The sequence below is a fragment of the Rhinolophus sinicus genome, linkage group LG03, assembly GCF_036562045.2.
Source record: "Rhinolophus sinicus isolate RSC01 linkage group LG03, ASM3656204v1, whole genome shotgun sequence".
NCBI classification, from domain to species: domain Eukaryota; kingdom Metazoa; phylum Chordata; class Mammalia; order Chiroptera; family Rhinolophidae; genus Rhinolophus; species Rhinolophus sinicus.
The window spans coordinates 105,362,458-105,389,944 of record NC_133753.1 but is presented as its reverse complement, the minus strand read 5'-3'; the positions used below and the strand labels follow the sequence as shown (position 1 = coordinate 105,389,944).

General features: G+C 42.3%; 1 protein-coding gene across 10 annotated transcripts in view; it reads right to left on the bottom strand.

The window, feature by feature from the left end:
• AUTS2 (activator of transcription and developmental regulator AUTS2) overlaps positions 1-9,077 on the bottom strand; it is a 1,106,350-nt gene extending 1,097,273 nt beyond the window's left edge. For 4 of the 10 annotated variants that reach the window (XM_074328456.1, XM_074328458.1, XM_074328459.1 and 1 more), the window contains exon 1: positions 7,516-9,031. In XM_074328456.1, the coding sequence (XP_074184557.1) occupies positions 7,516-7,824 (309 nt within the window). In that variant the 5' untranslated portion in view covers positions 7,825-9,031. Of the gene's footprint in view, positions 1-7,515 lie in introns of all 10 variants that reach the window. The other 6 variants (XM_074328450.1, XM_074328457.1, XM_074328455.1 and 3 more) reach the window with 3 other exon arrangements.
• Positions 9,078-27,487: the final 18,410 nt, after the last annotated feature.

The following is a 27,487-nucleotide window of genomic DNA, read 5'->3' as shown; positions in this document are numbered from 1 at the left end:
TAGTTGGTAATCGGTGGCGTTTGACAGGCAAACTCTAACTAGAGGTTCAGATATACCGTGTTTCCCCAAAAAGAAGACCTAGCCCGACCACCAGCTCTAATGCGTCTTTTGGAGCAAACATTAATATATGATAGAAATCAGAATGACGAGCTGTAACAGCCCAGAAAACTGTGGCAAGCAAGCCAGCCTCCCAGTGCTAACATCAGAGTCCTGCAAACAGACTGTCGAAGCTCAGGTAATGGAAGTTTGGAATTTTCAAGTTTCCACATTTCATTCAGTTTCCTAAATCCATTAGCTTTTTATTAATTGCATTAATAATTTTGATAGCTCTACTTCAGTAAAGGAAGAGTAGGAAAAGGAGGGCAGTGGGGAAGGAGGCAAGCCTGCGGGCAGTGGGGAAACTAACTGGATTCTGCGAGGAGCCTACCGTACCCACTGCTCTGGGAAACAAGCAGTGCAGAGAAGGCAGCTGCACATGACTTCAGGCTCCAGGGTCCCTTGCACAGGACAGAGTGCAAGACCTGAGGAGAAATGTGACACAGAAGCCTGTACTAGCCTCATGTCTTTCTAAGCCAGCAAAGGAAACCAGGCGATATGAAATCCCCTCCTCCCCTCCTCCCTGCCAGCATAGAGAGGACCTGTTCTCCGTGACCTTACAGCGATACCGACTGACCGCACACTCCTCACCCTCCACACTTGGGAGAAGAAATGAAGCACACAGCTGAGATTTGCAAGAACAAAGGCAAACTTAGGGTCTCACCAGCCTTAAATTCTATGCCTCTCTTCTAGGGGGAAAAGAACTTGCATTCATCTATGGAACAGGTACAGACTATGTAAGAAAAACAATTCTGACCCAGTTAACAATGTCCCTAAATTGTTTTTGATCCTCCTATTTTGGGTTTCACCAAACTAATTCCCATCTTGCTCTTCCAAACTTCAAGTATCTGAGTTTTCAAATCTCCCTGATGTTTTCAGAGCTTTCTATATTAGACTCTACATACAGCACAGGGATAAAACGTAAAGCCACTAACCCAGTGTCTTCCACCCTCTCTGCATGTGGGCATGTACACACACACACACACACACACACACACACACACACCATCGAGAAATGCTACAGATGTTCTGTCCAAAAGGCCACCAAATCTTATAGCCATTGGGACCTAAATTATTCCTTAACTGCTGCCTTCTCAACTGTTATTTTCTCAGCTTAGGGACCTTATTTCTACTCCTTTATTCTCTCAAACTAAAATAATTGCCATTTATTTTTGACAGTCTATAGAACTGTTGCATAGGAGAGTCTCAGAATTTCTTTAGCAACCTCACTGCTCCTTGAATCCTGCTGAATGCTATTTTTTGGAGGTTTTTTTTTTTTAACCAGTTTTCAACTCTAAAAGCTAGAGAACAACACTCTCAGGAAGGATGAAAGGCTAATCTCTAACTTCGTGGTTCATTTTTTAAATTCACTGGTTCATTTATATCCTGTCTACTTCCAAAATGGAGCTGAAGTAGTTAATGGCAACAGCTAACACAAGCCTCATGGAACATCACTGCACAGTGTCTGACCTCTTCTCACATGAATACTCCTAAAGTGAGTTCTGCCTTCCTCGTACAGTAAAATACTGAAATTCAGTACATACAGTAAAATATTTGAATTCATAACCAAGCACTGTATTCACACTCTTCCTTTACTGCAAACTTTCTCACCACCTAAGAACTCCTCAGATCCTAAAGCTATGCACACTTTCACAGAAGTGAAATGCTGGACTTGACCAATTTACTCTGCAGTCCCATCCCAAACTTCGCAAGATAAAAAGTACAAAATGCAAAAAAACCTATCCCCACAACTCTCCCTATAAGCAGAACAGCAGAAAGGTTCTGACCTTTCTTGAGCTAGCACTTCACACATAAGCCAGCACAAGGCAGATAATTTGAAACTTTTATTTTAACAGCAAAGTCACCCTCCTTGCTCAGCCACCTCCTTTCCCAGCTTGCTAAAAAGCAGCAATACAGGACATCAGAAGGGACCCAGAGAGGACATAACATGTTGGCTGGAGGCAGCTTGGTGGCATGACAACTGGATACTATCACACTGCAAGAGCTATTGAGAATCACTCACCAATTCTTATCTCCCGCTGGGGTTGCTAGCAATCAATGAATCGGCTGACACCAGGCAGGAAAGGAGAGCAGGAGAAGTGAACTCATCATTATTTACACCTTGCAGTCCCCTTGCCACTCCCACGGAAGCACCAGCCTCCACTCCAACTTCCAACTTCCGTGCTGGGTTTTCCAAGCCGTCCGTCATCAGCCCACCACCCTATAGAGATCACCAAGTTGCTGGAAGGGACCTTTGAGATTTTTTCCAGCATCTCCCTCCCACACCAGATTATGAATCATGGGTTCCAATGCCAAGAATTAAAGTGTCCTGTGGTCAAATAAATTTAGGAAATAAGGCACATCACAAGTCCTTCTCTGATATTCAAAACCCACATTAACGTAAGAAAAGACTTGATTCTGGCAGAATGAACAAGTCACTCCTTTAATTGTGCCAGCCCATCAAATTACAAAACTATCTGAGGGTAGATGACCTTTTATTTGGTCTAGAACACAACCCATCAACATCTGGCAGAGCTATGCTCCCATCCAACTTGGGTAGCTTTCCCCTAAAACTAGTGACCTCTCAACTAACAGATTAAGGAAATGATACTTTTAGAGAGTAACTTCCCAAGTTCACTCCACTAGTTAGGACAGCCAAGCCTGGAACGTGTTTCTCCACTGGTCTCCTGACTCCCTAACAAGCACTCTTTACTTCCATAATTTTGGATTCATTTCTACCAGCCCTTCCTTGCCCCCAAGCCCTAATCAAATAACACCTCCTCACTCATCTTTTTTCTGTGCATTCTTCACTATTCCCTCTTAGAATGTTCTCCGCATCCCGCAGTCCTTCCCTGTCTATGCAAATCACCTCAGCCTTCCAGGCCCCATGTCCCCAAGAAGCCCTTTCAAACACTTCAGCCAATCACACCACCTCTTCCCTGAAAACCCGCTGCGCTTAGTTGGTATTAGGCATTCGAGGCTGCCTGTTTCAAAATTATTTTGCAGGTGCGGGACTTAATTTATCAACTAAATTACACCCTCCTTCAAGATGCTACATATATTTTAGATTTCTTTGTAGTCTTTCTAGTGCTTTGCACATATCAAGCATTCCATAAATATTTGCTGACTGATACAAGGAATATGATTAATGTTGTTTTTAAACAACTGAATGAGTGAGATTTGACCATAATAAATTACTAGAGCCTATTAACAAGGCATATTATAAGTAAAACAAATTCTGTAGTCTATTGACACTCCCGGCATGTAGCTAGGAAATGAAGACCACGTGAAAGTCTCGGTTTGATCTTCTACCCACCAGAAATGAGTCTTCCTTAATTTTCACAAGCCTGCAGAGCTCCAGCTGGCCTCCTGTCTGCTAATCCCACCAGTTTTATCGTTGTTTCCCTTGGTCAGCTGCACAAAAGGAGGCCGCACTAAGAATCCTGGGCACCACAGAGGAGTGAGGGGGAAAATAATAGATATGCAAAGTCAAAATTTTCAGCTACAGTGCCCAAATGGCTTACTAATTGATACTACACAGAAAGAAACCTAAGTAAGAATACAAAAACAGTATTATTTGACAGTACTAGGGTACACTGACAGGGATAGAACCCCAGCATTTCCGTTTACACTGTTTGCTAGAAGCCACTTTTTTTTAAAAGGAGGCATGACAACTGGGAATATTCACTTCCAAACTATTATTCAAAGAACATCCAAACATACAATACCATATACAAATGGCAATTCTGCTTCTCAAATGCCTAATGAAAAGAACACCACGTTCAACTTCAGCCTCCTCACCTACCCTCTTATCTTCTCTCATAAGACTCTTCACAACCACATACTTGAACTTCAGGCCACAGTTACTCCAGACAAGTGTCCCTGCAGCACATGAAACTACCTCAGCCAGTCTCGCTGCCCATGAAGTGCGGGACTTCTCCAACTACCCCCAAAGCTTTCATCATCTTAAATAACAATCCAACTGCAGTGAAAAAATAACATAAAAATGCTCTTCTCATTAGGCCAGTTTCTTACTTTTGTTCCAACATTAGTAAAACCATAGTTGCACTGGAACTATTTATATCACCAGTACATTTCATTATGAGTTAGGAGACTCTTTTTTAAAAGGGAAGTAAAAATCAGCTACTCAAGACAAAATCCTGGGAGTCCAATAATGTGTCCACTAACACCCAAAGCACGCTGTTCCCAGTCTGCCAGCTATTGCTCTGCACTGGCGTAAGGTACCAGCCGAGTTGTGCAAGCCAACATTTCTGGTTTCTTATCACAACATCATACTAGCAGCAGCCTCAAAAACACACAGTGACAACTGTTTCCACTTCTAAACGCAAGGCACAAAAACAGAGTATGTATTTAGGGTAACTCTTAGCATCGACAATAATTCTTAACATTTACAAGCACTCCTGTAATATACGTTTCTGTCCAAGTTCATAGTTTAGTTGCCTATTTCCTAATAAGTCCTCACATTTCATGGTGAGAGTTGAGTAAATCTTTGAAAGTAAGTACAGTGGGCACCACACGTTTTATTTTAATGATGACTACACACGTTTGACCACCCAGCACGGACACTAGTGTGAGGCAAGGAGATCCACCTTTGCCCACAGAAGCACACACACGTGATGAATTTTATTCCCTACTGTATTTTTAACCTGAAAAGTTTATTTGCGGCTTTCCTACAAAAGCTGGGTCTCTTAAATGTGAACACTGACAGGATATTTGATGACATAAGGAAACTGGTGTCTACTTAAGCGTGATAATGGGACTGTGGGGTTTGGGTGTGTGTTTTTTTTAAGTCATTACTGTTTAGCGATACACACAAAAATATTTACATAGTTCTCGTATCACATCTGAGAGGGGGTCTGAGTTGATGGGATATAGATGAAACAAGGTAAGACATGAGGTTGGTAGTTGTTGAACCTGCATGTTGTGTATATTGGGGTTTAGGAACTGTTCTCTCCACTTTTGTGCCGGTATATGTTTAATTTTTTCTATAAAATTTTAAGAAAATGTTTTAAAAAGTTAGACCTTCAGACCCACACACAGATACATAAGTGATATTTAGACATGAAGGTAGGGTAGTATTCAGCTAACCAAAGTAACCTACCTGGGTTTTGAATCCAGAAAAGTAGCAGAAAAGATAATCACAACAAGAAAAGGAGTGGCATTAATGGTACACTTTGAACTTGGTCTTCTTTAAAAATTAAAAGCTTTTAAGTTCCAAAGACACTAGAATGGGAGTGTTTTCTCTCAAAAGCCAAACAGATAGATACACACATCACACGCCCAGTCAAATATCTAGTTATTAGAAGTAAAAATCATCAAAAACAACTGTGTATGTTTTATCTAGCTCTACTTGACCTTAAAAATGTCTATGGGAACCTGCAGGCCCTCCTGGCTTACTTGCCGAGGGGCCACAGGGGAGCCCGGGGGAGCCCTACAGAAGGCAGAAGCACTGGCAAGCAGCTGTTACAAACACCGTCCTAAACTAACGCAGACAGCAGTGGAGAACCAAACTCCAGGCAACATTTTCTATCAGCATACAATGCTACCATTTCAGTTCCTATTTTAAATCAAGAGAGAAAGAGCTCACCCTGCACAGGACCCTCCCGCCCTGGCAAAGCTGAAGGCACAGTTTGAATTAGCCTAGTAGGTGGGGAGGCTCAGCACTCAAAGCAATTGTGTTAGGTCCATTTTAGCCAATAAAGCACCAGTTCTAGAACCAAAGGGTAACTGGTTCACTCACTAACATCAAAATCTGTGGCCACCAATACCACCGACCACCCTCCCTTCCTCCTCAACCACTGGCTACCACCCACCACCATCACCACCAGCAGCCCAACCAAAAAACAGCTCAAACAGAAAAGAAGAACCCTGACAGGAAGGCTTCCTTTTTAAAAATATTTAAACCACACACACACACACACACACACACACACACAGAGAGAGAGCAATCGAAACCTGTACAGTTACTGCATGTGAGATTTAAGCTGTCATTAACAAAGCTTGCATTTGATCATCTCAAACAATACCATAATAACAGCAAAAACCCAAAGGGAAAGGGAAAAGTTTCCTTCAGGAATGCCAAACCACCATATCAGGTGCATGAAAGGCTAGAAACCAACTCTTATCTTGGTTTTGTGCTTAAGAAAGCTGGACCAACTGCAGAATCTCAAAGCTCTCTCTCTCTCTCTCTCTCTCTCTCTCTCTCTCTCTCTGTGTGTGTGTTGTTGAGGGTGGAGATAGGGAGGTAGGGGGAGGAAAAGGGGGATTACATTTACAGAGGCCAATGACCTATGCCAGCACCAAACCTGATCCTTCCAGGTAAAGACAGTTTCCCCCTGACCCCTGAACAGTCTCCTTCTAACTCACCCCACCCCCTTCAGGAGCGGTTAGCTGGCAGGAAAATGTGCATTTGGAAATCAACACTGCAGGTGCCCAAGGAATAAAGAAAGACACACACATAACATATATACATATATACACACACACAAAGCCAATCAGAAAGAAAAAAAAGAAGAAACGCACAAAAAACGGAAAGGGAGACGGACAATTGGGTGACAAGCCCTTCTGATACCTGCTAGGATTTTATTCTTTCCTTCCACCAGTCCTCCCTGGTGCACCTTTTTCTGTCCTTTAACCAAATTGCTCATGTACACACACACGTGTATATATCTATATCTATATCTATATGTGCACAGATAATACTATAATTAACCCTTTCTGTAATAGAGCCCCATACGGAATACAGCAAGATATTCCACCCTTTCCTCTCTGGCTCCCCTCCTCCCTCCTTTCTCCCAACCAGGAGAAAACGCCCCCTTCCCCAGCTTCACCAAAAAAATAAATAAATAAATAATAAAAAAGGCAGGGGAGGGGGACTGAGAAACCACAAAACCCCTTCAGTCTCCAGTCCCGAGGACACCCAGGAAAGGTATATAGGATACACACACACACACACACACACACACACACACACGTCTCTGTAGAAAGCACACAGAGAACCCTCCACAGGCGCCCCAAACCCCGCAAAAAGACTTCCACCAGCCAAGAAGCCATGATTGGGGAGGGAGAGGAAGGAGTAGGGGCACAGCTATCCATGGAAGGGGGCGCATTGTTGTGATGCCTGAACCCCTTTCTCTCTGCCCATCCGCTGTGGAGGGGGCGCAGGCAGGGGGAGCAGAGGAAAGGCGAACGAGAACGAGGAAACGAGACCAGGCAAGGCTTTGCGATTCCCTCCTGCTGCCTGTCTGCCCGCGCCCCCAGCTACCCCCAACAATAAGACCTCAGCCTAGACAGACAGACAGACAGACCCGTCAGAGCGCGGCGGGGGAAGCAGCAGAGCCGGCCGCAGCCGAGTGGGGTCGTGCATAAAGGGAACCGGGGGGAGGGGGTCCCCCTTACCTCCAGCGCTTCAAAAGTGACAAAGCTGGTCATGGCAAATCCATCAATGATGTCCTCTTCGGCTGAGGTGGACTCTCTCCGCTTCCTCCGCGGGGGTCTGGGCCGGGACGGGGCGGAGGACGGGGGCTTCCCATTGTCTTCCTTGTCGGAGCCCGACGACGAGGCGAGCGAGGGCGCCCGAGTCCGGCCGGCCCCGCCGCCGCCGGCCGCGCCGGCCCCCAGCCCGCCCCGGGAGCGCCTCTCCCGGTCTCGCTGCGACCGCGACCGCCGCTTTTTGCGGAGTCCATGGCCCCGCGTCGGGCCATCCATGGCTCTGCCGCGCCGGGGTCTCCCCGCTCGCTGCCTGCCCGCCAAAGGCTCCGGCCGCGGCCACACAAAAAAATTGACACCAACCCCTCCCTCCCCCTTCTCGGCTTCCCTCCGCCCCGAGGAGGGCGCGGGGGAGACGGCGACCGAAAGAAGGGAGAGAGGGGAAGAAAGAGAGGAGAAAGAAAAGGGGGAAGGGGCGGAGAGAGGGAGGAGGGCCGGGAGCGAGGGCGAGAGGCAAGGAGCCCAAGTGCGGGGCTGCCCACCGCACCGCGGGTCGGAGATTCCTGTGAGCGGCGCCGAGCAAAGTAATGGCTGAACACACAGGTCTCCTTTAGAGGAAAAAAAAAATAACTCACCAAGCAGGCAATAAATCAGAATAGCGGAATGCTTTGATCAAGAAACTGGGAGGCTCCGGGGAGCCCTCCCCGCAGCCATTCTCCGCCGCGTCCCCCGACCCCCGAAAACGCCTGCCCCTCGAGTCAAAATCCCGTCCGAAAAGGTCACGGGAAAGTGGGGGCAATGAACTTCACCCGCCCCTCGCGCAGGAAAACACCCCCGCCGCCTCTCACACACGCCTCGGAGAAAACTCACTCCCAGGCTCCCAAATTTTTAAGAAAAGCATACAGGGGAGGCCAGGGCTTCCGCGCGATCTGAGAGGGACCAGACCCCCCAGAGAGGGAAGCATAATAATGAAATAATTAGGAGGGGAGAGGGCGAAACTGGGAGCGGTGGAGAAGAGGGGTGGAGGAAGGGAAGGAGGATGCTGGAGCAGTTGTGGGGTTTGGTTTTCGGTCTTGGAGGGGGGAGGAGGGGGAGCTGAAAGAAGAGAAGAAGCAGACCCTGAGGCTGCCACCCACCCCCCTCCTCAAAAAAATGTTTTTTCCAGTCCCAGAGAAGAGGTCACCCTTCCTCAAAAAAGGGAGGGGGTGAGTCAGTCGACGAGGAAAGCAAAAAGAAATCTCCAACGGGAGAGACACCGGTGTGCTGCCGCCGCCGCCTCCTGCCGCCACCGCTGCCTCTTCGCTTCGTCCAGCCCGAGGGAGAAGCGCAAGGAACGCCGCTCTCGCCGCCGCCGCCGCTAACACTGCCGCCGCCGCCGCCGCGAGAGCCCCGAGCCGGAGGGTGCACGGCGTGTCCCCGGGCGGCTGCAGCGGGAGCCCGGGCACAGCCCCATCCTCCGCCCGCCCGCCCGCCTCGCTCAGCTCCCGCTCCACCCCCTCCGCGGCCAGCCCACTGCCGCCGCCGCCCGCCTCAGCCCAGCCCCGCGCCCGCCCGCCCGTGCGCGCGCACGCGCACCCGCCCTCCCCGCGCCTCGCTCGGCGCGCGCTCCCGCCCCCACCGCCCCGGCCGGCTGATCACGTGGCCGACCCGGCTCCCTCCTCCCCTGCCCCCTCCCCAGTTGTAGAGTGTGTAGAAAGCAAAAGGCTGGGGGCTGGCCGCGCTCGCGAGCCCAGGGCATGCGCGCTGGGGCGGTCGGGCCTGCGCACTGGGGGCGGAGGGGAACCCGGAGTGGGCAGCGAGGGTGGGGTGGGGGTGTGGACGGGTGCGCCCGCGTGAGGTCGACTGCGGCCGGGGAGAGTTGGCGTGCTAGGGTGGGGAAGCCGCGAAGTGAGCCCTCCGGTCGCACCGGGGATGCGTGTGTGCCACTCTCTCCTGTGTACTGCGCGCGCCCAGCTCCGCGCCTCCACCCCCCAGCACCCGCCTCGGGACACTTGTCTCTCGACCCCCTGCCCTGGCCCTCCGGAGGCGCCCGGGCCGCTTTCTCAGGAGGCCCCCAGGGTATTCTCCGTGTGCGACCTGCACAGCGAGGGAAGGGGGGATTTCAGAGAAGGGACACGGGGGTTTTCCTGGGAAGGGGGCGCGACTGGAGGCGACAGGAAAGGGAGTGGGTGCAAACCGCGGGCCTCTACTCCACTGGGAGATATTGGGAAGCCCCGCGGGCAGAGTTGGAAACTTTTCTCCCACGTGGTAGCACAACGCGTGGCTGAGTGACCCCGCACCCTGATGACCTCCGGGCCCTCCTCGCCGTCAAACGAGGGCCTTTGGGCCGCTCGGGCGGCTTCTGAGCACGCAGCGCGAGGCCCGGCGCCGAACTTGAACCTTCTCATCCTCCACGGGCGAGGGGGCGGGGCTGGAGGGGCCAGGACCGCCCCAGCCCCAGGACCAGTTAGACTTGCAAAACTCAGTCCCTACGCCGCTCAGTCCCTTTTTTGGGGGGGATAAGAAGGGGTTTTTCCAATCAGTGCCTGTCCTCTCGCTGCAATGTAGCTGATGCTTACAGAAAGTTGTATTAAAAAGCTTACTGCAGCCCAGAATCGATCAACAACTGCGACCAGCCTTTCTGAGTAAAATAGCTGTGCGTTTTTCGGGGCACTGGAATTGATCTACTCGGATCAAAAAGAAGCCGACAGCCCTTTTCTCACCAGCCGGTTAGATACCTGATTCACTTTCTGTTCAGGCACATAAATACCAAGGCACATCATTCCTTGCCCCAAGTAACCTACATTTGGGGAGGAAGGAAAGGAAAATGAACTGACATTTGTTAATTGCTCACAGTGGGCCAGGTACCTACCAGAGGCTTTTACATGACCTCTCTTGAAATCTAAATGTGCACTTTTATTTTATTTATTTATTTTTGTATTACTGGAAGGAGATGGCAGAGAAACAGTAAGGACAACCTGACATACCCAAGATTTACTCATTCATTCATTCATTCATTCATTTCTTCGTTTCACAATTATCAGGGTCTACGGTTCACCAGACACAGCTTTAGGTGCTGGAAATACAGTGGTACACAAAACAGTGAGGGTCCTCCCACTTGGATTTTGTGTTCTAACAGGCAAGCCTCACTCATCTTGCACTTCTGCCGACAATTTAATAGTTGTTCATTCCCGTAAGTCACACTTCATCAGCATCCCCATTTCTGGATCCCAGGTCTGGATCTTTATGAAATCGAGGTGCGGGTGGGATGGGAAGATGGTGAGACCCAAGACTCAAGAGCAAAGAGGAGCAACCACTGAACTGTGAATAAGACTTGAGCTTTCTGCAGGTCCAGGGAACAAACCATTTGACCTTAGGCAAGACTCTCAAATGACTAGTTTTCTCATCCAAAGAAGTTCAATCAAATGTTCAGAAAGTTCCCTCTCAAGTGTACCACTGGCCTCAAAAGATGATGTCTTTTCCAGTAGATTGTGTGCTTTATTTCTTGAGAATAGTGACTGATATATTGGATCCGATTCAATTTATTAGAAACACAGAGCCACCTTCCAAAATTACCAATGGAAGATAACTTAGCCTGCTGCCCCCAGAGCAATGAGGTAAACCAGTAACTCTGTATGGGGTGTAACTTCTGTGTTAACTTTTAGGATGCTGTCCCAGCAGCTGCTGAAATCCAGACTGAAGCTATCAAGCTCATGTCTACCAAAAAAGGCAAGTTCTTTGCAATTTAAAGCAAGGGTCTGGGCTCATTCTTAGGGCTTTTAGGAATGTGGGAGATATTGTAGTCACTGGTAAGTGTCAAGGAAAACTCAAAAGGAACATTGCAATTACAGTCACTTTTCAACAACTTTGGGGGTTGGGCTGAGGAAGGTGTGGAATTGGCAAATATAATAAAAAGAATAATATTAGTGACTTTCCTGAGTAGCTCTTGGCAGTTTTGTCTTTAAAGAGTAGTGTCTGGTAGGGCTGAAAAAAGGATGGTAATGCACTGCATCCAAGAACCTTGCCTCGGGCAAGAGTAATTTGCAAATGCATTTTGGGATAATGTTTAAATGTATCTTTTTCAGGGTCCAAGTATAATGCTCACTAGAATTGGTAATGCCTTTTGGGTCAGAGTTTCAGTTTCCTTCCATCAGAAAATGAAAATTGTTTGTGGATTACATTGTCCGTATTTGTTTCTAATTCTCCATATGGTCTATGTTGTAAGAGCTAATGATTAATAACCACCATAAGCTAAACACTATGTTGTATCAAAATCCCAGTTTATTATACCTATTTTAAAGTTGAGTAAACTGAGGTTTGAGTTTATACATAGGTGGCATAGCTGTTTAGTGGTAAATTGAATTTGGTCTGAGTGACTCCAAAACTTGTTCTCTTAATGGTTATGCTGAAATGTTTTATTCTGAATGATTCCTCAAGAAACCAAATGCTATAGATATGATACATATGTATATATGTATTATAGTTGTATATAATACAACAATTATATATGTATATAATACATATGTGTATAATACAACAACTTTGGAAATTTGGCAAAATCTACTAAATTTAAGCATATGAAAACTCTATGGCCCAGCAATCCATTTCCCAGGAATATACCAATGTCAAATGCATACCAAAAGATATCTATTAAACAACTCAGGGTAACTCTATTTATGATAAACCCCAAACTGGAAACAACCTGAATGTTCATTAATAATAAAATGGATAAATGATTAGTGATTATTTATTATTCTGTTATTGTATTCATATAACAGAATAATATACAATACTAAGAATGAACAATCTGCTTCCAAATGCAGTAACATATACAAACCTCATAAATATAATGCTAAGAAAAAAAGCAAGACACAAACAGGCAAAACTCATTTGTGCTATCAGAAGTCATTATAATGGTTACCCATGATGGGAGCTAATGACTGGGAGGAGCTATAAATAGGGATTTGGGGGAGTTGGTCATTTTTCTTAGGGTTTGGTGCTGGTTGCACATGTGTAACCAGTTTGTGAAAAGTCATCAGACAGTACTATTATAATGCATGCACTTCTCTGTATGTATTATATATCATACTGCAACAAAAAAAATGTAATGCAACGTATAGGTGTGCAGGGGTATTCTTTGTGTACGTATGAGTACCTATATAATACTTTATTTTTTTATGTATTAATAACACTACCCAAATGCTCGTCAACAGTAAAATGGATAATTTAGCTATGGTTTATTCTTACAATACTATACAATGGAATACTGTATGGTAAACCAACATAAAGCATAACATATCACCAGATTTATTATTGGGCAGAATGAAAAATAAATCTTAAACTTGAAATAGGCGGTTTGAATGAGCTCATAATTCACATCAGCAAAAGCTTAGGTGAATTCTTTGCCAAAAGATTGTAGTTGATAAAAAGTAAAGCTAAAGAAATAACTCCAAAAGAGGTTGCTTGTTTAGTATGGAAAACACTCAAGTGGTTCTGGAATACACAAAGGAAAAATCTTACATCTGTGTTCAGGAATAAGCTACTTAACCCAGGAGAGCCTCTCCAGTTGTGCAGTCTTTTATTTGAATTGATGATTAATACTCAAACTACATCTTGAACATTCAACCTTGACTAGTTAGAGAATACTATTATAGCTGAAAGACTGAATTGAACTCTGAAGCTTCCACCAGCAGTAGCTATTTTGGTATCAGATTTTCTAAATTACTAAATTGTTATATCCCTATAAGTCTTGCACTTTGCACTCTGCCAACATGGCAATTATTAATACATCCTTCTTGATATTACATACTGGTATATAATGTTCGAATTTAATTTATTAGGAAAATTGATTTTTAACTCAAGTCAGCTAAGGTTTATGTTTTGGTCGTTTATAACTTGCAGTTATTTTGTGTGTGTTGTCTGCACTGAGACCAAGGTAGAGTGAGGTGGTTAATAGATCTATCTCTATCCTATTTCCAAATGAGCAAATAAGGAGACACATTTTACATCCCTTCTTTAACCCTCATGGATTGTTTTTAATAATAACTATTGCTGGGGAGAAGTGATAGTTTGCACTAACTGACAGGTAGCCCATTAGCAATAACATTGTTGTAACTTTGCCCTAATTATCACCTGCTGTTTTAATTTTTTTCCGAAATGAAAGTTGTTTTGTCAAACTGCAGTTTTAACGTTCAAAAAAAGGAGGGGAGAGGAAATGTGTGGTTCAATTTGCTAAATGTTGTGCCGTTTTCCATAATATCGTAACATAAACAGTCATCTCTGCAGGGGTCCCTGATGAATGACACATTGATCAACCAATATTCTTCAGACTCTGCCATATGAAACCAACAAAAGATACCTGCTGGTGACCAAATGATGATCATATAAAAGTCATTTCTAGCAAATTTCATAAGCTTTAGATTTTTCACAGAAACCAACGAGTCTTCCTATCCCTTCTCAGGGCGATGCTTTCTATAATACTTGAAGATTCATTAGACATGGTCAGATGGGAAAATTAATGGGTAATCATAAGAAAAAACCTGACTCTTAAAAGCTACCAATGGGAGATCTTCATATTTATTACTGATTATAACCCTGAGCATCAATTTCTCTGTTAGATTTGATAGATGACTTTGTGATGAATTGTGGTTTTATTTTTATTTTTATTTTTATTTGAAGAGCAGTAGAGATGTAGAAGGACCAGTCAGATTTAGGTAAGGTAACATCCTGGTTGAAGAAATTATCAATCCTTTGGAATTCCATGAAGAATGTAATAAATTATAGCCCAGACCTAATTGCAAGCTCCTATTTACAAAACCTAGTAATTATTTTACATTTCTGCTGTGTTCAAGGCCATTTGCAGTCTGGTCCCAGTTACGTTATCAACTGCTTTTATTCCAGCATAAATATTTCTATGCATCCTAAGCTAGCTCTTGCCCAGAACACTTCCATGCTTTTGCCCATGCTGGTCCATCAGTCCAAAATCTCCTTTCCTGCCATCTGGACTTATTGAACGTCTGCTCATCCATCAGCACCAATTTAATCCATGAAGGCCAACTCAACTGAAAATCTTACTCAGATTGCTACTTAAATTCAGAATTAACAGACTCTTTTCTGCTTATGTGGCACTTTAATTTATGTACATTTTAATGCATTATTATATATTTCAAAATAATATCATGAACAATCATGGACTCCCCCTGTAGCTTAAGATGTCATTTCCAAGACATCATCAAAACGGTGGCGTGAGGTGAGGCTCTGTATATCTCCCCTGGGATTTACAACTAATTGAACAACTATAACTCCACAAAAGACTCCCGCACAGTAAATAGGCAAGACGAAGAGGCCCACTACTGAATTCACATAAACGTGAGCGAATTGCCCTAGTGGGGGAGGAGGGAAGGGAGAAGTGCGGAGATGGAGCTGGAGCCGCACAGGCACAGGACGCAGACCTAGCTCAGTGTTCCGAGCTCGCTGCATCTCAGAACTACTGCAGCTGCAGGAAAGAGAAGAACTCGGACTGCTAGGGCTCCACTTATGGCCCACAAGGCTGAGGGGGCAGCATATAACACGGCTGAACCCAACGCTCACGGCAGAGACTTCGGAGAAAAGCCTGCGGGAAGAAGGCTGAAAACAGTGGTTTAAGTCCTCACTGCCAAGCAGAGAACGGAAGCCTTCAGCACTGAGACTAGCCGCCCCCTCCCTACCCTCCCAGAGCTCGCCCCGCCCCCACCTGCCCGGTGCTAGAAGCGGAACAGTAGCAGTGTCAGATCAAAAGAACAGAATATTTGCTGTTCTGAGAACTGTGGACCTCAGACACAGATTCGCAGCCCAACTAGTTTCGGCAAAGGGGAGGGAGCTGTGGAAGCAGGACCAGCTATGGTGGTGGTCGCCGCCATTGCTCTGGGCCACCTCTCACAATTCAACCCTGCCCCTGGCCCCACCTATCTGGGCGGATCCCTGCAGGAGTAAACAGAACTGCTGAAACACATGGACTCTGAATCTGGTGCAGGAAGAGCTTTGGAACTTCTAAAGCTCTCCACGTACCCACACGGACACTGCACCCTGTGACCCAGGCAAACTATTAAAAGAGGAGAAGCCCGTCTCCCAGGGAATCCCCCCATTGTGTGAGAAGCTGGAATACTGCAGAGAAAACATAGCACTACCGTGTGACACAGGAAATAAAAGGCTGCAGTCAGAGAGAAAATAAAACATTCTACCAACAAGTACTGGAAAACAAAAGAAAGACCTCTTCCTATCAACCTGTTGCAGAAGCCATTCCTGTAGATGTCTAGGAAGAGGAATAATAAATCAGTAATTGCCATGAATAACCAAGGCAACAAGACAGCTCAGAAAAAAAGTGAAAAGTCTCCAGAAAAGGAACTTAAAGATATGGAAATTTGTGACTTAAATGACAGAGAATTCAAGATTGCAGTTCTGAAAAAACTCAACAAGATGCAAGAAAACACAGAAAGGCAGTTTAATGAACTCAGAAACACAATCAAAGAACAACATGAGCGTTTTACAAAAGACATTAAAATTTTTAAAAAGAACGAAATATAATTTCTGGAGATTAAGAACTCAATAGAAGAAATTAAGAATAAAATAGCCAGCTTAGGTAGTAGAGTTGACCAGATGGAGAAAAGAATCAATGACATCGAAGACAGAAACCTGGAAATGACACGGATGGAAGAAGAAAGAGACTTGAGACTTAAAAGAAATGAAAGAACTCTACAAGAACTTTCTGACTCCATCAGAAAGAGCAATATAAGAATAATGGGCATACCAGAAGGAGAAGAAAGAGAGAAGGGAACAGAGAATATATTCAAACAAATAGTCGATGAGAACTTCCCAAACTTGTGGACAGAACTGGATCCTCGAATCCAAGAAGCAAATAGAACACCTAATTACCTCAATCCCAACAGGCCTTCTCCAAGGCACATTGTATTGAAGCTGTCTAAAATCAACGACAAAGAAAGAATCCTCAAGGCAGCCAGGGAAAAGAAGACGGTAACCTACAAAGGAAAGCCCATTAGATTATCATCAGATTTTTCAGCAGAAACTCTACAAGCCAGGAGGGAGTGGAACCAAATATTCAAACAATTGAAAGAGAGAAATTATGAGCCAAGAATAATATATCCAGCAAAGATATCCTTTAGATATGAAGGAGGAATAAAGACCTTTCCAGACATATGGAAGCTGAGGGAATTTTCTAATACACGACCTGCACTACAAGAGATATTAAAGGAGGCTATTCGACCACCATCAACAGGGACAATTTGTGGCAACCAAAACTCAAAAAGGGGGAGAGTAAAGGCCTGAACCAGACTATGGGAATGGAAAAAGTAAGCATGCTGAAGAAAATGGAATACTCTAAATATCAAACTTTCTTTTCCATAAACTTAAGGGTAACTACTCAAAAACAAATCCAGAAACTTAAAAGCTTCTGCACAGCAAAAGAAACCATTGACAAAATAAAGAGGCAACCACTGAATAGGAGAAGATTTTTGCAAACAGTGCCTCCGATAAGGGGCTAGTATCCAAAATATACAGGGAACTCATGAAACTCAACAACAAAAAAACAAACAACCCAATTGAAAAATGGGCAGATGACCTGGAGAGACATTTCTCCAAAGAGGACATACAAATGGCAAATAGACATATGAAAAAATGCTCAACATCACTAATCATCAGAGAAATGCAAATCAAAACCACAATGAGATATCACCTCACCCTAGTCAGAATGGCTATCATCAACAAGACAAATAGTAACAAGTGTTGGAGAGGCTGTGGAGAAAAAGGAACCCTCATACACTGCTGGTGCGAATGCAGATTGGTGCAGCCGTTATGGAAGGCACTGTGGAGGTTCCTCAAAAAATTACGAGTAGAATTACCATATGACCCAGCAATCCCACTTCTAGGTATCTACCCAAAAAATCTGAAAACATCTATCCATAAAGACACGTGTGCTCCAATGTTCATTGCAGCTTTGTTTACGGTGGCCAAGACATGGAAACAACCAAAATGTCCTTCGATAGATGAATGGATAAAGAAGTTGTGGTATATATACACAACGAAATACTATTCGGCGGTAAGAAAAGATGATATAGGAACATTTGTGACAACATGGATGGATCTTGAGAGTGTAATGCTAAGCGAAATAAGTCAGAAAAAGCAGAGAACCATATGATTTCACTGATATGTGGTATATAAACCAAAAACAACAAAAGAACAAGACAAACAAATGAGAAACAAAAACTCATAGACACAGACAATAGTTTAATGGTTACCAGAGGGTAGGGGTTGGGGAGTGGGAGATGAGGGTAAGGGGGATCCAATATATGGTGATGGAAGGAGAACTGACTCTGGGTGGTGAACACACAATGGAATTTACAGATGATGTAATACAGAATTGTATACCTGAAATCTATGTAATTTTACTAACAATTGTCACCCCAATAAATTAAAAAAAAAAAAAGGAACATGTTACCTGGGAGTGGCAGCAGCAAGTGTAGATTGGCATCGAAGGGAAGAAGAAAAATATAATAGTTACTTGATGGAATGGCAAGGAAAAGTATGCTATTTTTTACTTTTTTAAGGCTAGGCAAAGCTTGAACATCTTTTTATTTATCTCTGAGTAAATGCTATTATCATTAATGTACTTTGAGAAAACTGAGGCCTCATGATATATGTTCCCGCAACGTGTTAACTCTCCTTCCCAAAATACATCTGTATATGTGTACAAAAAAAAAGAAATAAAACATTTCCTAAATACTTGAACATACCTACTCTGGGACTATGTCCTCCTTCCTCCCCCCTGCCCCCAGGAGGTCATTATCCTGAATTGCATACTTATCATTGCATGCATTTCTCTATATTTTCACTTCATTGGAGTATCCCTAAACAATACATAATATTATTTTTCAAATCTTTATACTTATACAAATGATACCAACTATATGTAATCTGCTAAAACTCATCTTTTATATTCAATGTTTTTTGTTTTTTTATGTTTTTTTTTTTTTTTTTTTTTTTAATTTGTATTGGGCAATATTGGGGAACTATGTGTTTCTCCAGTGCCCATCAGCTCCAAGTTGTTGCTGTTCAGTCTACTTGTGGAGGGCGCAGCTCAGCTCCAAGTCCAGTTGCTGTTTTCAATCTTTAGTTGCAGGGGGCACAGCCCACCATCCCATGCGGGAATTGAACAGGCAACCCTGTTGTTCAGAGCTCATGCTCTAACCAACTGAACCATCCGGTCACCCCTCAATATTTCTTTTGTGAGAGTGGTTGGCATTGATGCATATAGTAGTTCCTGTGCATTGATTTTCACTATTGTCTAGTGTTCCAGTATATGACTATTCCATAACATATTCATTTATATCTTGTTGATATCCATTTAAGTTCTTTACAATGTTTTTGTCATTATAAATAATACAAGTACACAAAGAGACATGCCCCTCTTTTTACATCCTGTAGTGGAACTTATTGTCCTCTCTATTATTTTATTATATACACATCCCATGACTTTTTCCTATCAGTTGGTAAATACTACAGAATAGGAACTGGGTAGGCAATGGCAGGTGCTCAGTAAATGTTAACTGATTCCATGACTTATCCTTTCTGTGTTCAAGCTTAGATTTTGTAGACTCAGGCTGTTGCATTTTAATTATAGTACAGGCAAAGACTTGAATTTTTTGGGTTTCATATTTCTACTTCAGAATTCCTAAAAGGAAACCTGAAGGGACAGTTGATTTGGTAAGACTTAGTATCAAAATGAGCTCCTACCGAGCGTCTGTCCTTAACAATGAGTTTATAGTATTTCTGAGTCCCTCAATGCCTCTATCAGTTCTGGAACACAGTAGATGTTTGTCTATGAAATTATGATTAATCAGCGATCTCATTTTTCTTTAAGTGCCATTATTCTTTTGAAAGATCCTAAAAAAAAGGGGAAAAATCTTCATCTGTGACAACAATTTCTCAATATTCAGAACAAATAAACACAATGTTGTTTCAACTATCCAAATAAAAAAATATTGCCCAGTTTCTAGAATGGGCTCATATTACCAGGAATTTTAATCAAATAACTGTTTAAATGGGAGGGTAAATGATAAGAAGCTAGCTATCAGGAGAAAATGTTGATAACTTAAACTGTTTACATGTTGTCAATACATTTCTATACTATATATGTTTTCTCCAAAGTTTCTTTTCTTAAATTTAAAAGAGAAATCGTATATATACAAAGATATTCACAGCATTATCATTTATAATAGAGAAAAAACAAAAACAACATAAATGTACTACAGTGGAGGATAATTAAGTAACTTCAAACATGGAAATATGTTAGAATTTTATGGGGTCATTAAAATTACACATATGATTTTGTGAGGATATATATTTGTTAACTAATGAACATAGAATTGTACACAGCTTGTGACTACAGTTGCCTTTATAACTGTTAAATTACACATTGTTTGTATAAAGTTTAGAAGGAACACGACTACATATTATATAGTTGCTTTATTTTGGTGGTAATATGCATGGAAATTTATTTTTAAGTTGCTTTTCTGTTGAATTTATTTAATAATAAATCAAGCTTTGTAAGTATAACACTTCTTTTCAAGTGAGATGTGTGTTTTAGGGTGGCTAACTATCCTAATTTGCTTGGAACAGGAGGGTTTCCCAAGTTAGAGGACATCCAGAGCTAAAACTAGGACCATCCTGGGGAAAATGGGACAATTGGTTACCCTATAATTTGTCTTTGATTGGTAGGAGAAGGTGGGAAGGAATTAAAATTTTATTTCAATTATCAGGAAATAAACTAGATACCAGTTTGGTCATTAACCAAAAGTTATTTATATTTAAAACTACTCTTCCATGTATGGCTAATCTTGGAAAACTGCACACAAAGTCTTAAAGAGACAACCATTTCCTAATTACATATTCACCTGGTATCTATTTCAACAAATGAAATTACTCTAGCACACATTAATTGACATAATTACTGAAACACCAAAATCAGATTAATCACTGTAGCTTTAAGAAAAAAAGAAAAGAAACCATTGCTCCAGCAAATTGCAAAATTGTTAAAAAGGCCTTGAAAAGGTTGTTCAACTTGTAGATAGTTTGAAATAAAGCTAATAAAATATGGCTATTTCATTATTCATTCATTAAACAATTCTGGGTTCTTAACAGGTATATTTTGGGTATATTGCAGCTTAAAAGTAAGTCTTTATATCTTGCACTTTGTTGAGTACTCTTGTGATTTCCATTGTGGATGTTTTGATGGCATCACACTCGTGTTGGAAGACAAATTGTATCTGCTACTATTATCTCTTTTCATAATTAACAATCCTACAGTTATTCTAGAAACACAACTGCAGCAACAATAACATCTTTGTATGTGCAAAAAGCTTGCTTTTCAAATTCCTGGCTCTTTTTCCTAAAACACTGACGTCATAGTCAAACATTGTTCTCCCTGCTATGGGTTCAAATCGTCTGAGAAATTAGAGAAACACAAAGATAACAAAGAAAGACATACGTTAGGATAATTCCATAAGTCTTTGCTCGGACTTCTTCATTTGTATTGCTTGAATATGTGGAATTTACTGTTTCATGGTCTTCTTCATTTGCTATTCTGGATTGTTCTTGTCACTGAAAATGTAATCTCTTGCACAATTCACCTTCCGTGCTGTCTGTTCCAGCTACTGTATTAGGATTAGAATACCTTTGCTTTCCAGGATCTTTTATCAAATCTCATTAGCATTCTTTATTATCATCATGATTATTGCTATTATTATTTGTGTTCTTCTATGTAGAATGTTTTCTCTTTATTGCGACATTTGGTTTGTTCTCCCTACCATTAATAACTAGTCCCACACATTGGTATACAATTCTTCTTTTGTGAAAATTAACTCTGATAAATCAGAGAAACATGAAGAAAACAAATGTAGACATTGTGTTTGTGGTTCATGTTTTCACAATAGAAAGAGGCATGTTCAGATTCATTGTTACTCTCATGTGATCACATGGACTCAAACACTTCATGACCTGTAAAATCTATTACAAACTTTTGCTTCTCTCATACTATTAATTTTTAATTATTTCCTATTAATAATACTTTAACTTTATCTAACAAAAATATAGTACTATTACAACCAAAATTATAATGCGAAAATTAAAAAATAAAGAGGGGAAGCTGTAACTCACCATAGAAAAAGAAAGATTTTAATTCATTGTATTATATGTGTCCATTATTCTTAAGCTCTAGGTCTTGTCTCATACTGTGGAGAAATTGCAAGCACAGAAATAGTACAGTGTGTCTGTTCTGTTCAACACAAAACAAAAGTTTACTTTTCTTAGATTCCGCACATTAGGCACCCCAACTTTAGACTTCACTTAACACTGTTTAAAATGCTAGCAGCATGTCAAATCTTCTCTGCCTCAGTACACCCATCACATGCATACGCGCGCGCGCACACACACGCACACACACACACACACACACACACACCACCAGTGTTTATCTGTGGTCGAATCCACACTGACCGATTCTTTCCTCCATCTGTCAGAGATGTGTTTATTATCCCAATTCACCTTTGTAGAGGACAGCCAAAACATTGTAATCTTACAGTCACCATTGCTGATGGATGCCAAAACCTTTGGGAAACAGGATAGTGACAAAATCTCAGTGACACTACCAAGTTTACTCATTAATTGTAAGGGCAAATGGAATTTTAACATTGCAGACTCTTGGTGACTATCACCTTAACCAAATAATCAAACACTACATCACCAATTATGACATCTCATACCTCTGTGTGATGCACTGAGAACACAACAATTCCTATATAATGTTCATTGTAAAACTCTTTAACCTGAATCTAATTATTAGGACACAGGTAGGCAAATCTAAAGTGAGGGACATTCTGCAAAACAAATGGCCTGAACTCTTAAAAAATGTCAATATCATAAAAAGCAAACAAACAAACAAGGCTGGAAAATTATAGAACAACACACAGGTAAAGAGAGAGGACAATTGAATGCGACAGACAATCCTTGATTGGATCCTAGGATACAAAATCAATCAATCAATCAGTCAATCTACATAGGGGATTATTGGGACAATTGGGGAAATGTGAATATAGAGAATATTTTTAGATAATAATATTGAATCAATGTGAAGTTTCTCCAGGAACTGTCTTGTGATTTTGTAGGAGAATGTCCTTTTGTTATTTTTTTTAAAGATTTTTCTTAAAAATGTAGTTAACGTACAATACGAGGTCTAACAATTAAGTTTGCCAACTTGTTGCAACAATGTTGCTAACCTTTTTTGATATCAGAGATATTATTCTTTATGAATTTGTACCAAATGGACAGTTAACCAAGTGTACTATTTGGAAGTGCTGAAAAGGCTGCATGAAAAAGTTAGATGACCTGAACTTTTCGCCAACAATTCATGGCTCTTGCATCACAACAATGCACCAGCTCACACGGCACTGTCTGTGAGGGAGTTTTTAGCCAGTAAACAAAAAACTATATTGGAATATCCTCCCTACTCACCTGGCCTGGCCCCCAGTGACTTCATTCTTTACCTGAAGATAAAGGGAATATTAAAAGGAAGACATTTTGATGACATTCAGGACATCAAGGGTAATATGATGAGACCTCTGATGGCCATTCTAGAAAAAGTTTCAAAATTGCTTTGAAGGGTGGACTAGGCGCTGGCGTCAGTGCATAGCTTCCCAAGGGGAGTCCTTTGAAGGTGTCCATAGTATATTCAGTAATGAGATGGGTAGCTCTTTTTCTAGGATGAGTTTGCAAACTTAATTGTCCAACTTCGTATTATATTAGTTTCAGATGTACACAGTAGTTATTCAACATTTATATACCTAAAGAAGTGATCACCATGATAAGTCCAGCAACCATCTGCCACCATACCACACTATCACAATATGATTGACTATGTTCCCTATGCTGTACATTACATCCCCATAACTTATTTGTTTTATACCTGGAAATTTGGACCTCTTACTCTCCTTCTCCTTCCCCCCCCTTTTTAAATTTATCAATTACAATTGGCATTAAATATTATTTTATATTAATTTCAGGTGTGCAGCATATGGTTAGACATTTATATAATTTAAGAAGTGACCCCCCCCGACTAGTCTAGAACCCACCTAGTACTATACATAATTATTACCATATCATTGATCATATTCCCTATGCTTTACTTTACTTCCCCGTGACGGTTTTGTAACTACTTATTTGTACTTCTTAATCCCTTCACCTTTTTTGCCCTGTCCCCCAACCCCCTCCCCCAATAAATCTAGTACCCATCTGATCACCCCAATAAATCTAGTACCCATCTGATCACCCCAATAAATCTAGTACCCATCTGATACCATATGTAGTTATTACAATATTATCAACTATATTCCTTATGCTATGCCCTATATCCCCAGAATTACTTTGTAACAACAAATGTGTACTTCTTAAACCCTTCTCCTTTTTTCACCCATACCCCTAACCCCCTCCCAACTGGCAACCATTAAAATGTTTTCTGTATCTATGAGTTTGTTTCTGTTTGGTTTGTTTATTTTTTTCTTTAGATTCCACATAAAAGTGAAATCACATTGCATCTGTCTTTCTCTGTCTGACACTCCACTCAGCACAACACCCTCCAGGTTCATCCATACCTCCACAGAGCAAGAACCCAGTCCCTTCCCTGGCCGAGCAATATTCCATTGTATATATCCATTGTATATATGTACCACATTCTCCTCTTTATCCATTCTTTCATCAATACCAGGCTGCCTTCACAGCTTGGCCATAGTAAACAATGCTGCAATTAATATATGGATGCAACATCCCCACAAAGCAGTGTTTTGGGTTTCTTCAGATAAATACCCAGAAGTGGGATTACTGGGTCCTTCTTTGTCTCATATTATAGCCTTTAAAGTCTGTTTTGTCTGGTATAAGTATTGCTATCCCAGATTTTTTTGTTTTGTTTTTATCATTTCCATTTTCATGAAATAATATTTTCCATCCCTTTACTTCCCATATGTGTGTGTCTTTCAATCTGAAGTGAGTCTCCTGAGGGCAGCATATTGTAAGGGTTTTGTTTTCTTATCCATTCAGCCCTCCTATGTCTTTTGATTGGAGCATTTAATCAATTTACATTGAAAGTAATTGTTTATAGGTATGCAGCTATTACCATTTGATTATTCATAATTTTGATTTCTTTTTTCCATTTTAAAGAAGTCCCTCTAACATTCTTTGCAATACTGGTTTGGTGGTGATGAACTCCTTTTGATTTTTCTAGTCTGGGAAGTTCTTTGTATATCCTTCAATTCTGAATGAAAGCTTTGCTGGGTAGAGTAGTCTTGGTTGTAGTTCTTTTCTTTGCATCATGTTGAATATTCTGTGCCAATCCCTTCCAGCCTGCAAAGTTTCTGTTGAGAAATCAGTTGACAATCTTATGGGAGCTCCCTTATGATTACTAGTTGCCTTTCTCTTACTGCTTTTAGGATTCTTTCTTTGTCTTTAACCTTTGCCATTCTAATTATAATGTGTTTTGGTGTGGTCCTATGTGAGTTTATCTTGTTTGCAACTCTGCACTTCCTGGGCTTGTATGTCTATTTCCTTCCCCAGGTTAGGAAAGTTTTCAGTCATTATTTCTTCAAATAGGTTCTCAATTCTCTCTTCTCCTTCTGGTACCCCTATGATGCAGAGATTGCTATGCTTGATGTTGTCCCAGAGATCTCTTAAACTATCCTCCTTTTTTTGGATTATTTTTTCTTTTTGTTGTTCTGATTGAGTGTTTTATGCTACCTTGTCTTCCAAATCTCTGATTCTACCCTTTGCTTCATCTAGTCTGCTGGTGATTCCTTCTAGTGCATTCTTCATTTCAGTTATTGTATTCCTCACTCCGAACTGGTTCTTTTTTATGGTTTCTATGTCCTTTTTTATGTTTGCAATCTCTTTGTTGAAATTCTCACTAAGTTCCCTGAGCATCCTTACAACCAATGTTTTGAACTCTGTATCTGGTAGGTTGATTTCCTCCATTTTGTTTGGAGTTTTCTCCTGTGCTTTCATTTGAGATGTTATTTCTTTTTTCCCTCAGTTTGACTATCTCTCTCTGTTTTTTCCTAGGTATCAGGTAGATCTGCTATGTGTCCCAGTCTTGGTTGGGTGGCCTTATGTAGTAGGTGCCCTGTGGGGTCCTGGTATAGTCTCCCTGGTCACCTTCTCTAGATGTTCCAGGAGTGTCCCTTATAAGTCTTGTGTGTGCCCTCCTGTTATAGTTGAGTTTTGATTGCTATTGACATATCAGTGGGTGAGATTGACCCTCAGACTGATTGGGGTTTGGTCATGTCCACAGCTTACAGATTGCTGTGTGGGGGACTTACTGCCTGAGTGGGATTCACCCCAGTGGGTTCTGGTGCCTCTTGAAACTGCCCTTTGGGTGTGTGGCTTTTAGTGTTAATTGGGTGGTGCTCTGCTGTGGTCTGAAATCAACCTCCAAGTATGCTGGTCTTGTGGCCACTGTCAAGGACGGGCTGGGAACTACTTGGTAGAAGCTACAAAGTGATCCCTGATTATTCACTGCCTGTGATAAACCTAGAGGCATGTGGGAGAGTCCACGCTGCAAACTGAGGATGTCGGCCACCAGTGCAGGGTCTGAGGTAGCTCTGCAAAAAGGCAGGACACCCCTAGGCCTGCTGCCACCTGCCAGCTCTCTTTAGGTTCACCCACTGATAAAGCCTTGTGCAGTACACAAATTGGGTGAGTCAGCGTTTCAAGAAGTCACTAGAGTGGGAAGAACTGTTGTTACCAGGTCAATGTAGATTCTGGTTTGGTGCCATTGCTGAGCCTGGAGATACTCAGCAAAAATCTCAGAGCACATTGAGGCCATTTCCTGCCTGATTGGGGCCCATGGACTCAGATAGTTTTCCAAGAAATAGTGTAAAGCTGGCAGGGCTGGCTGCTGGGGGAGAAAGTGCCCCTGGCATTGGGGAAGTTAGTTGGCATTGGGTCCCAGCAGAGTCATCAGGGCAGAGCTATGAAGTTCACCAGACTAATCAGATTCAGATTTGGCCATGTGGGGGAAGGCTCAAAATAGAAAAGATGGCCATGCCTGAAGGCTACATGGGAGAAGCCCCCCTCACAGGGAAAATGATGACTGTCCTCCAGTCTTCGCCAAACACCTTAGTCTGCCCCCTGTATGCCTCTACTGCCTCCTGAGTCACCATCCCTACACCGCGGCAACTCAGGGTGAAAGCCTGTGAATGAGTGAGACTGTGTGCAGGCCGCTTAAGGGATGTCCCAGTTTCCTGCAGCCTTCTGTCCCACCTGCCTGGTCAGAATCCCCACTGCTTTTCACAGCCACATGTAGGGGTTTCTCTACCAGGCACCATCTCTCCAGGCTGGGGAGACTGGTGTGGGGGTGGGGTTTCTCGCTCCTCCAGGGGGACCTCTGTGGCTGAGATATCCCTCTTGATTCTCAACCACCACAGGAGGTTTGGGGCCAGCCCATTTTACATCTCTGCCCCTTCTACCAGTCTGGATGTGGTCTCTTCTTTATATCCTTAGTTATAAAACTTCTGTTCAGGTAGACTTCAGATGGTTCTCCAGGTTGATTATTCTATAATTTAGTTGTAATTTTAATGTGTTCCCAGAAGGAAGCAGGCACAGTGTTTATCTACTCCACCATCTTGGGTCTCCTCCTGTCCTTTTTCTTTTTTGTTTTTTTCACTTAAGACAGGGAATACTTTATTTAAACCCAGCAGAGAAATGGACAGGTTGGGTCTGTAACAAAGCATTGTTTTTTAAAGTCTAAGCCAGTAATTGTATACGAGAGTATATACACTGCTACCTATAATGTAACTGATTAGACAACAGCTTTTCAATGTTTAAAATAGAATAAACTTCCCTGTGAAAGCAGCACCTTTGTGACATGCTAACT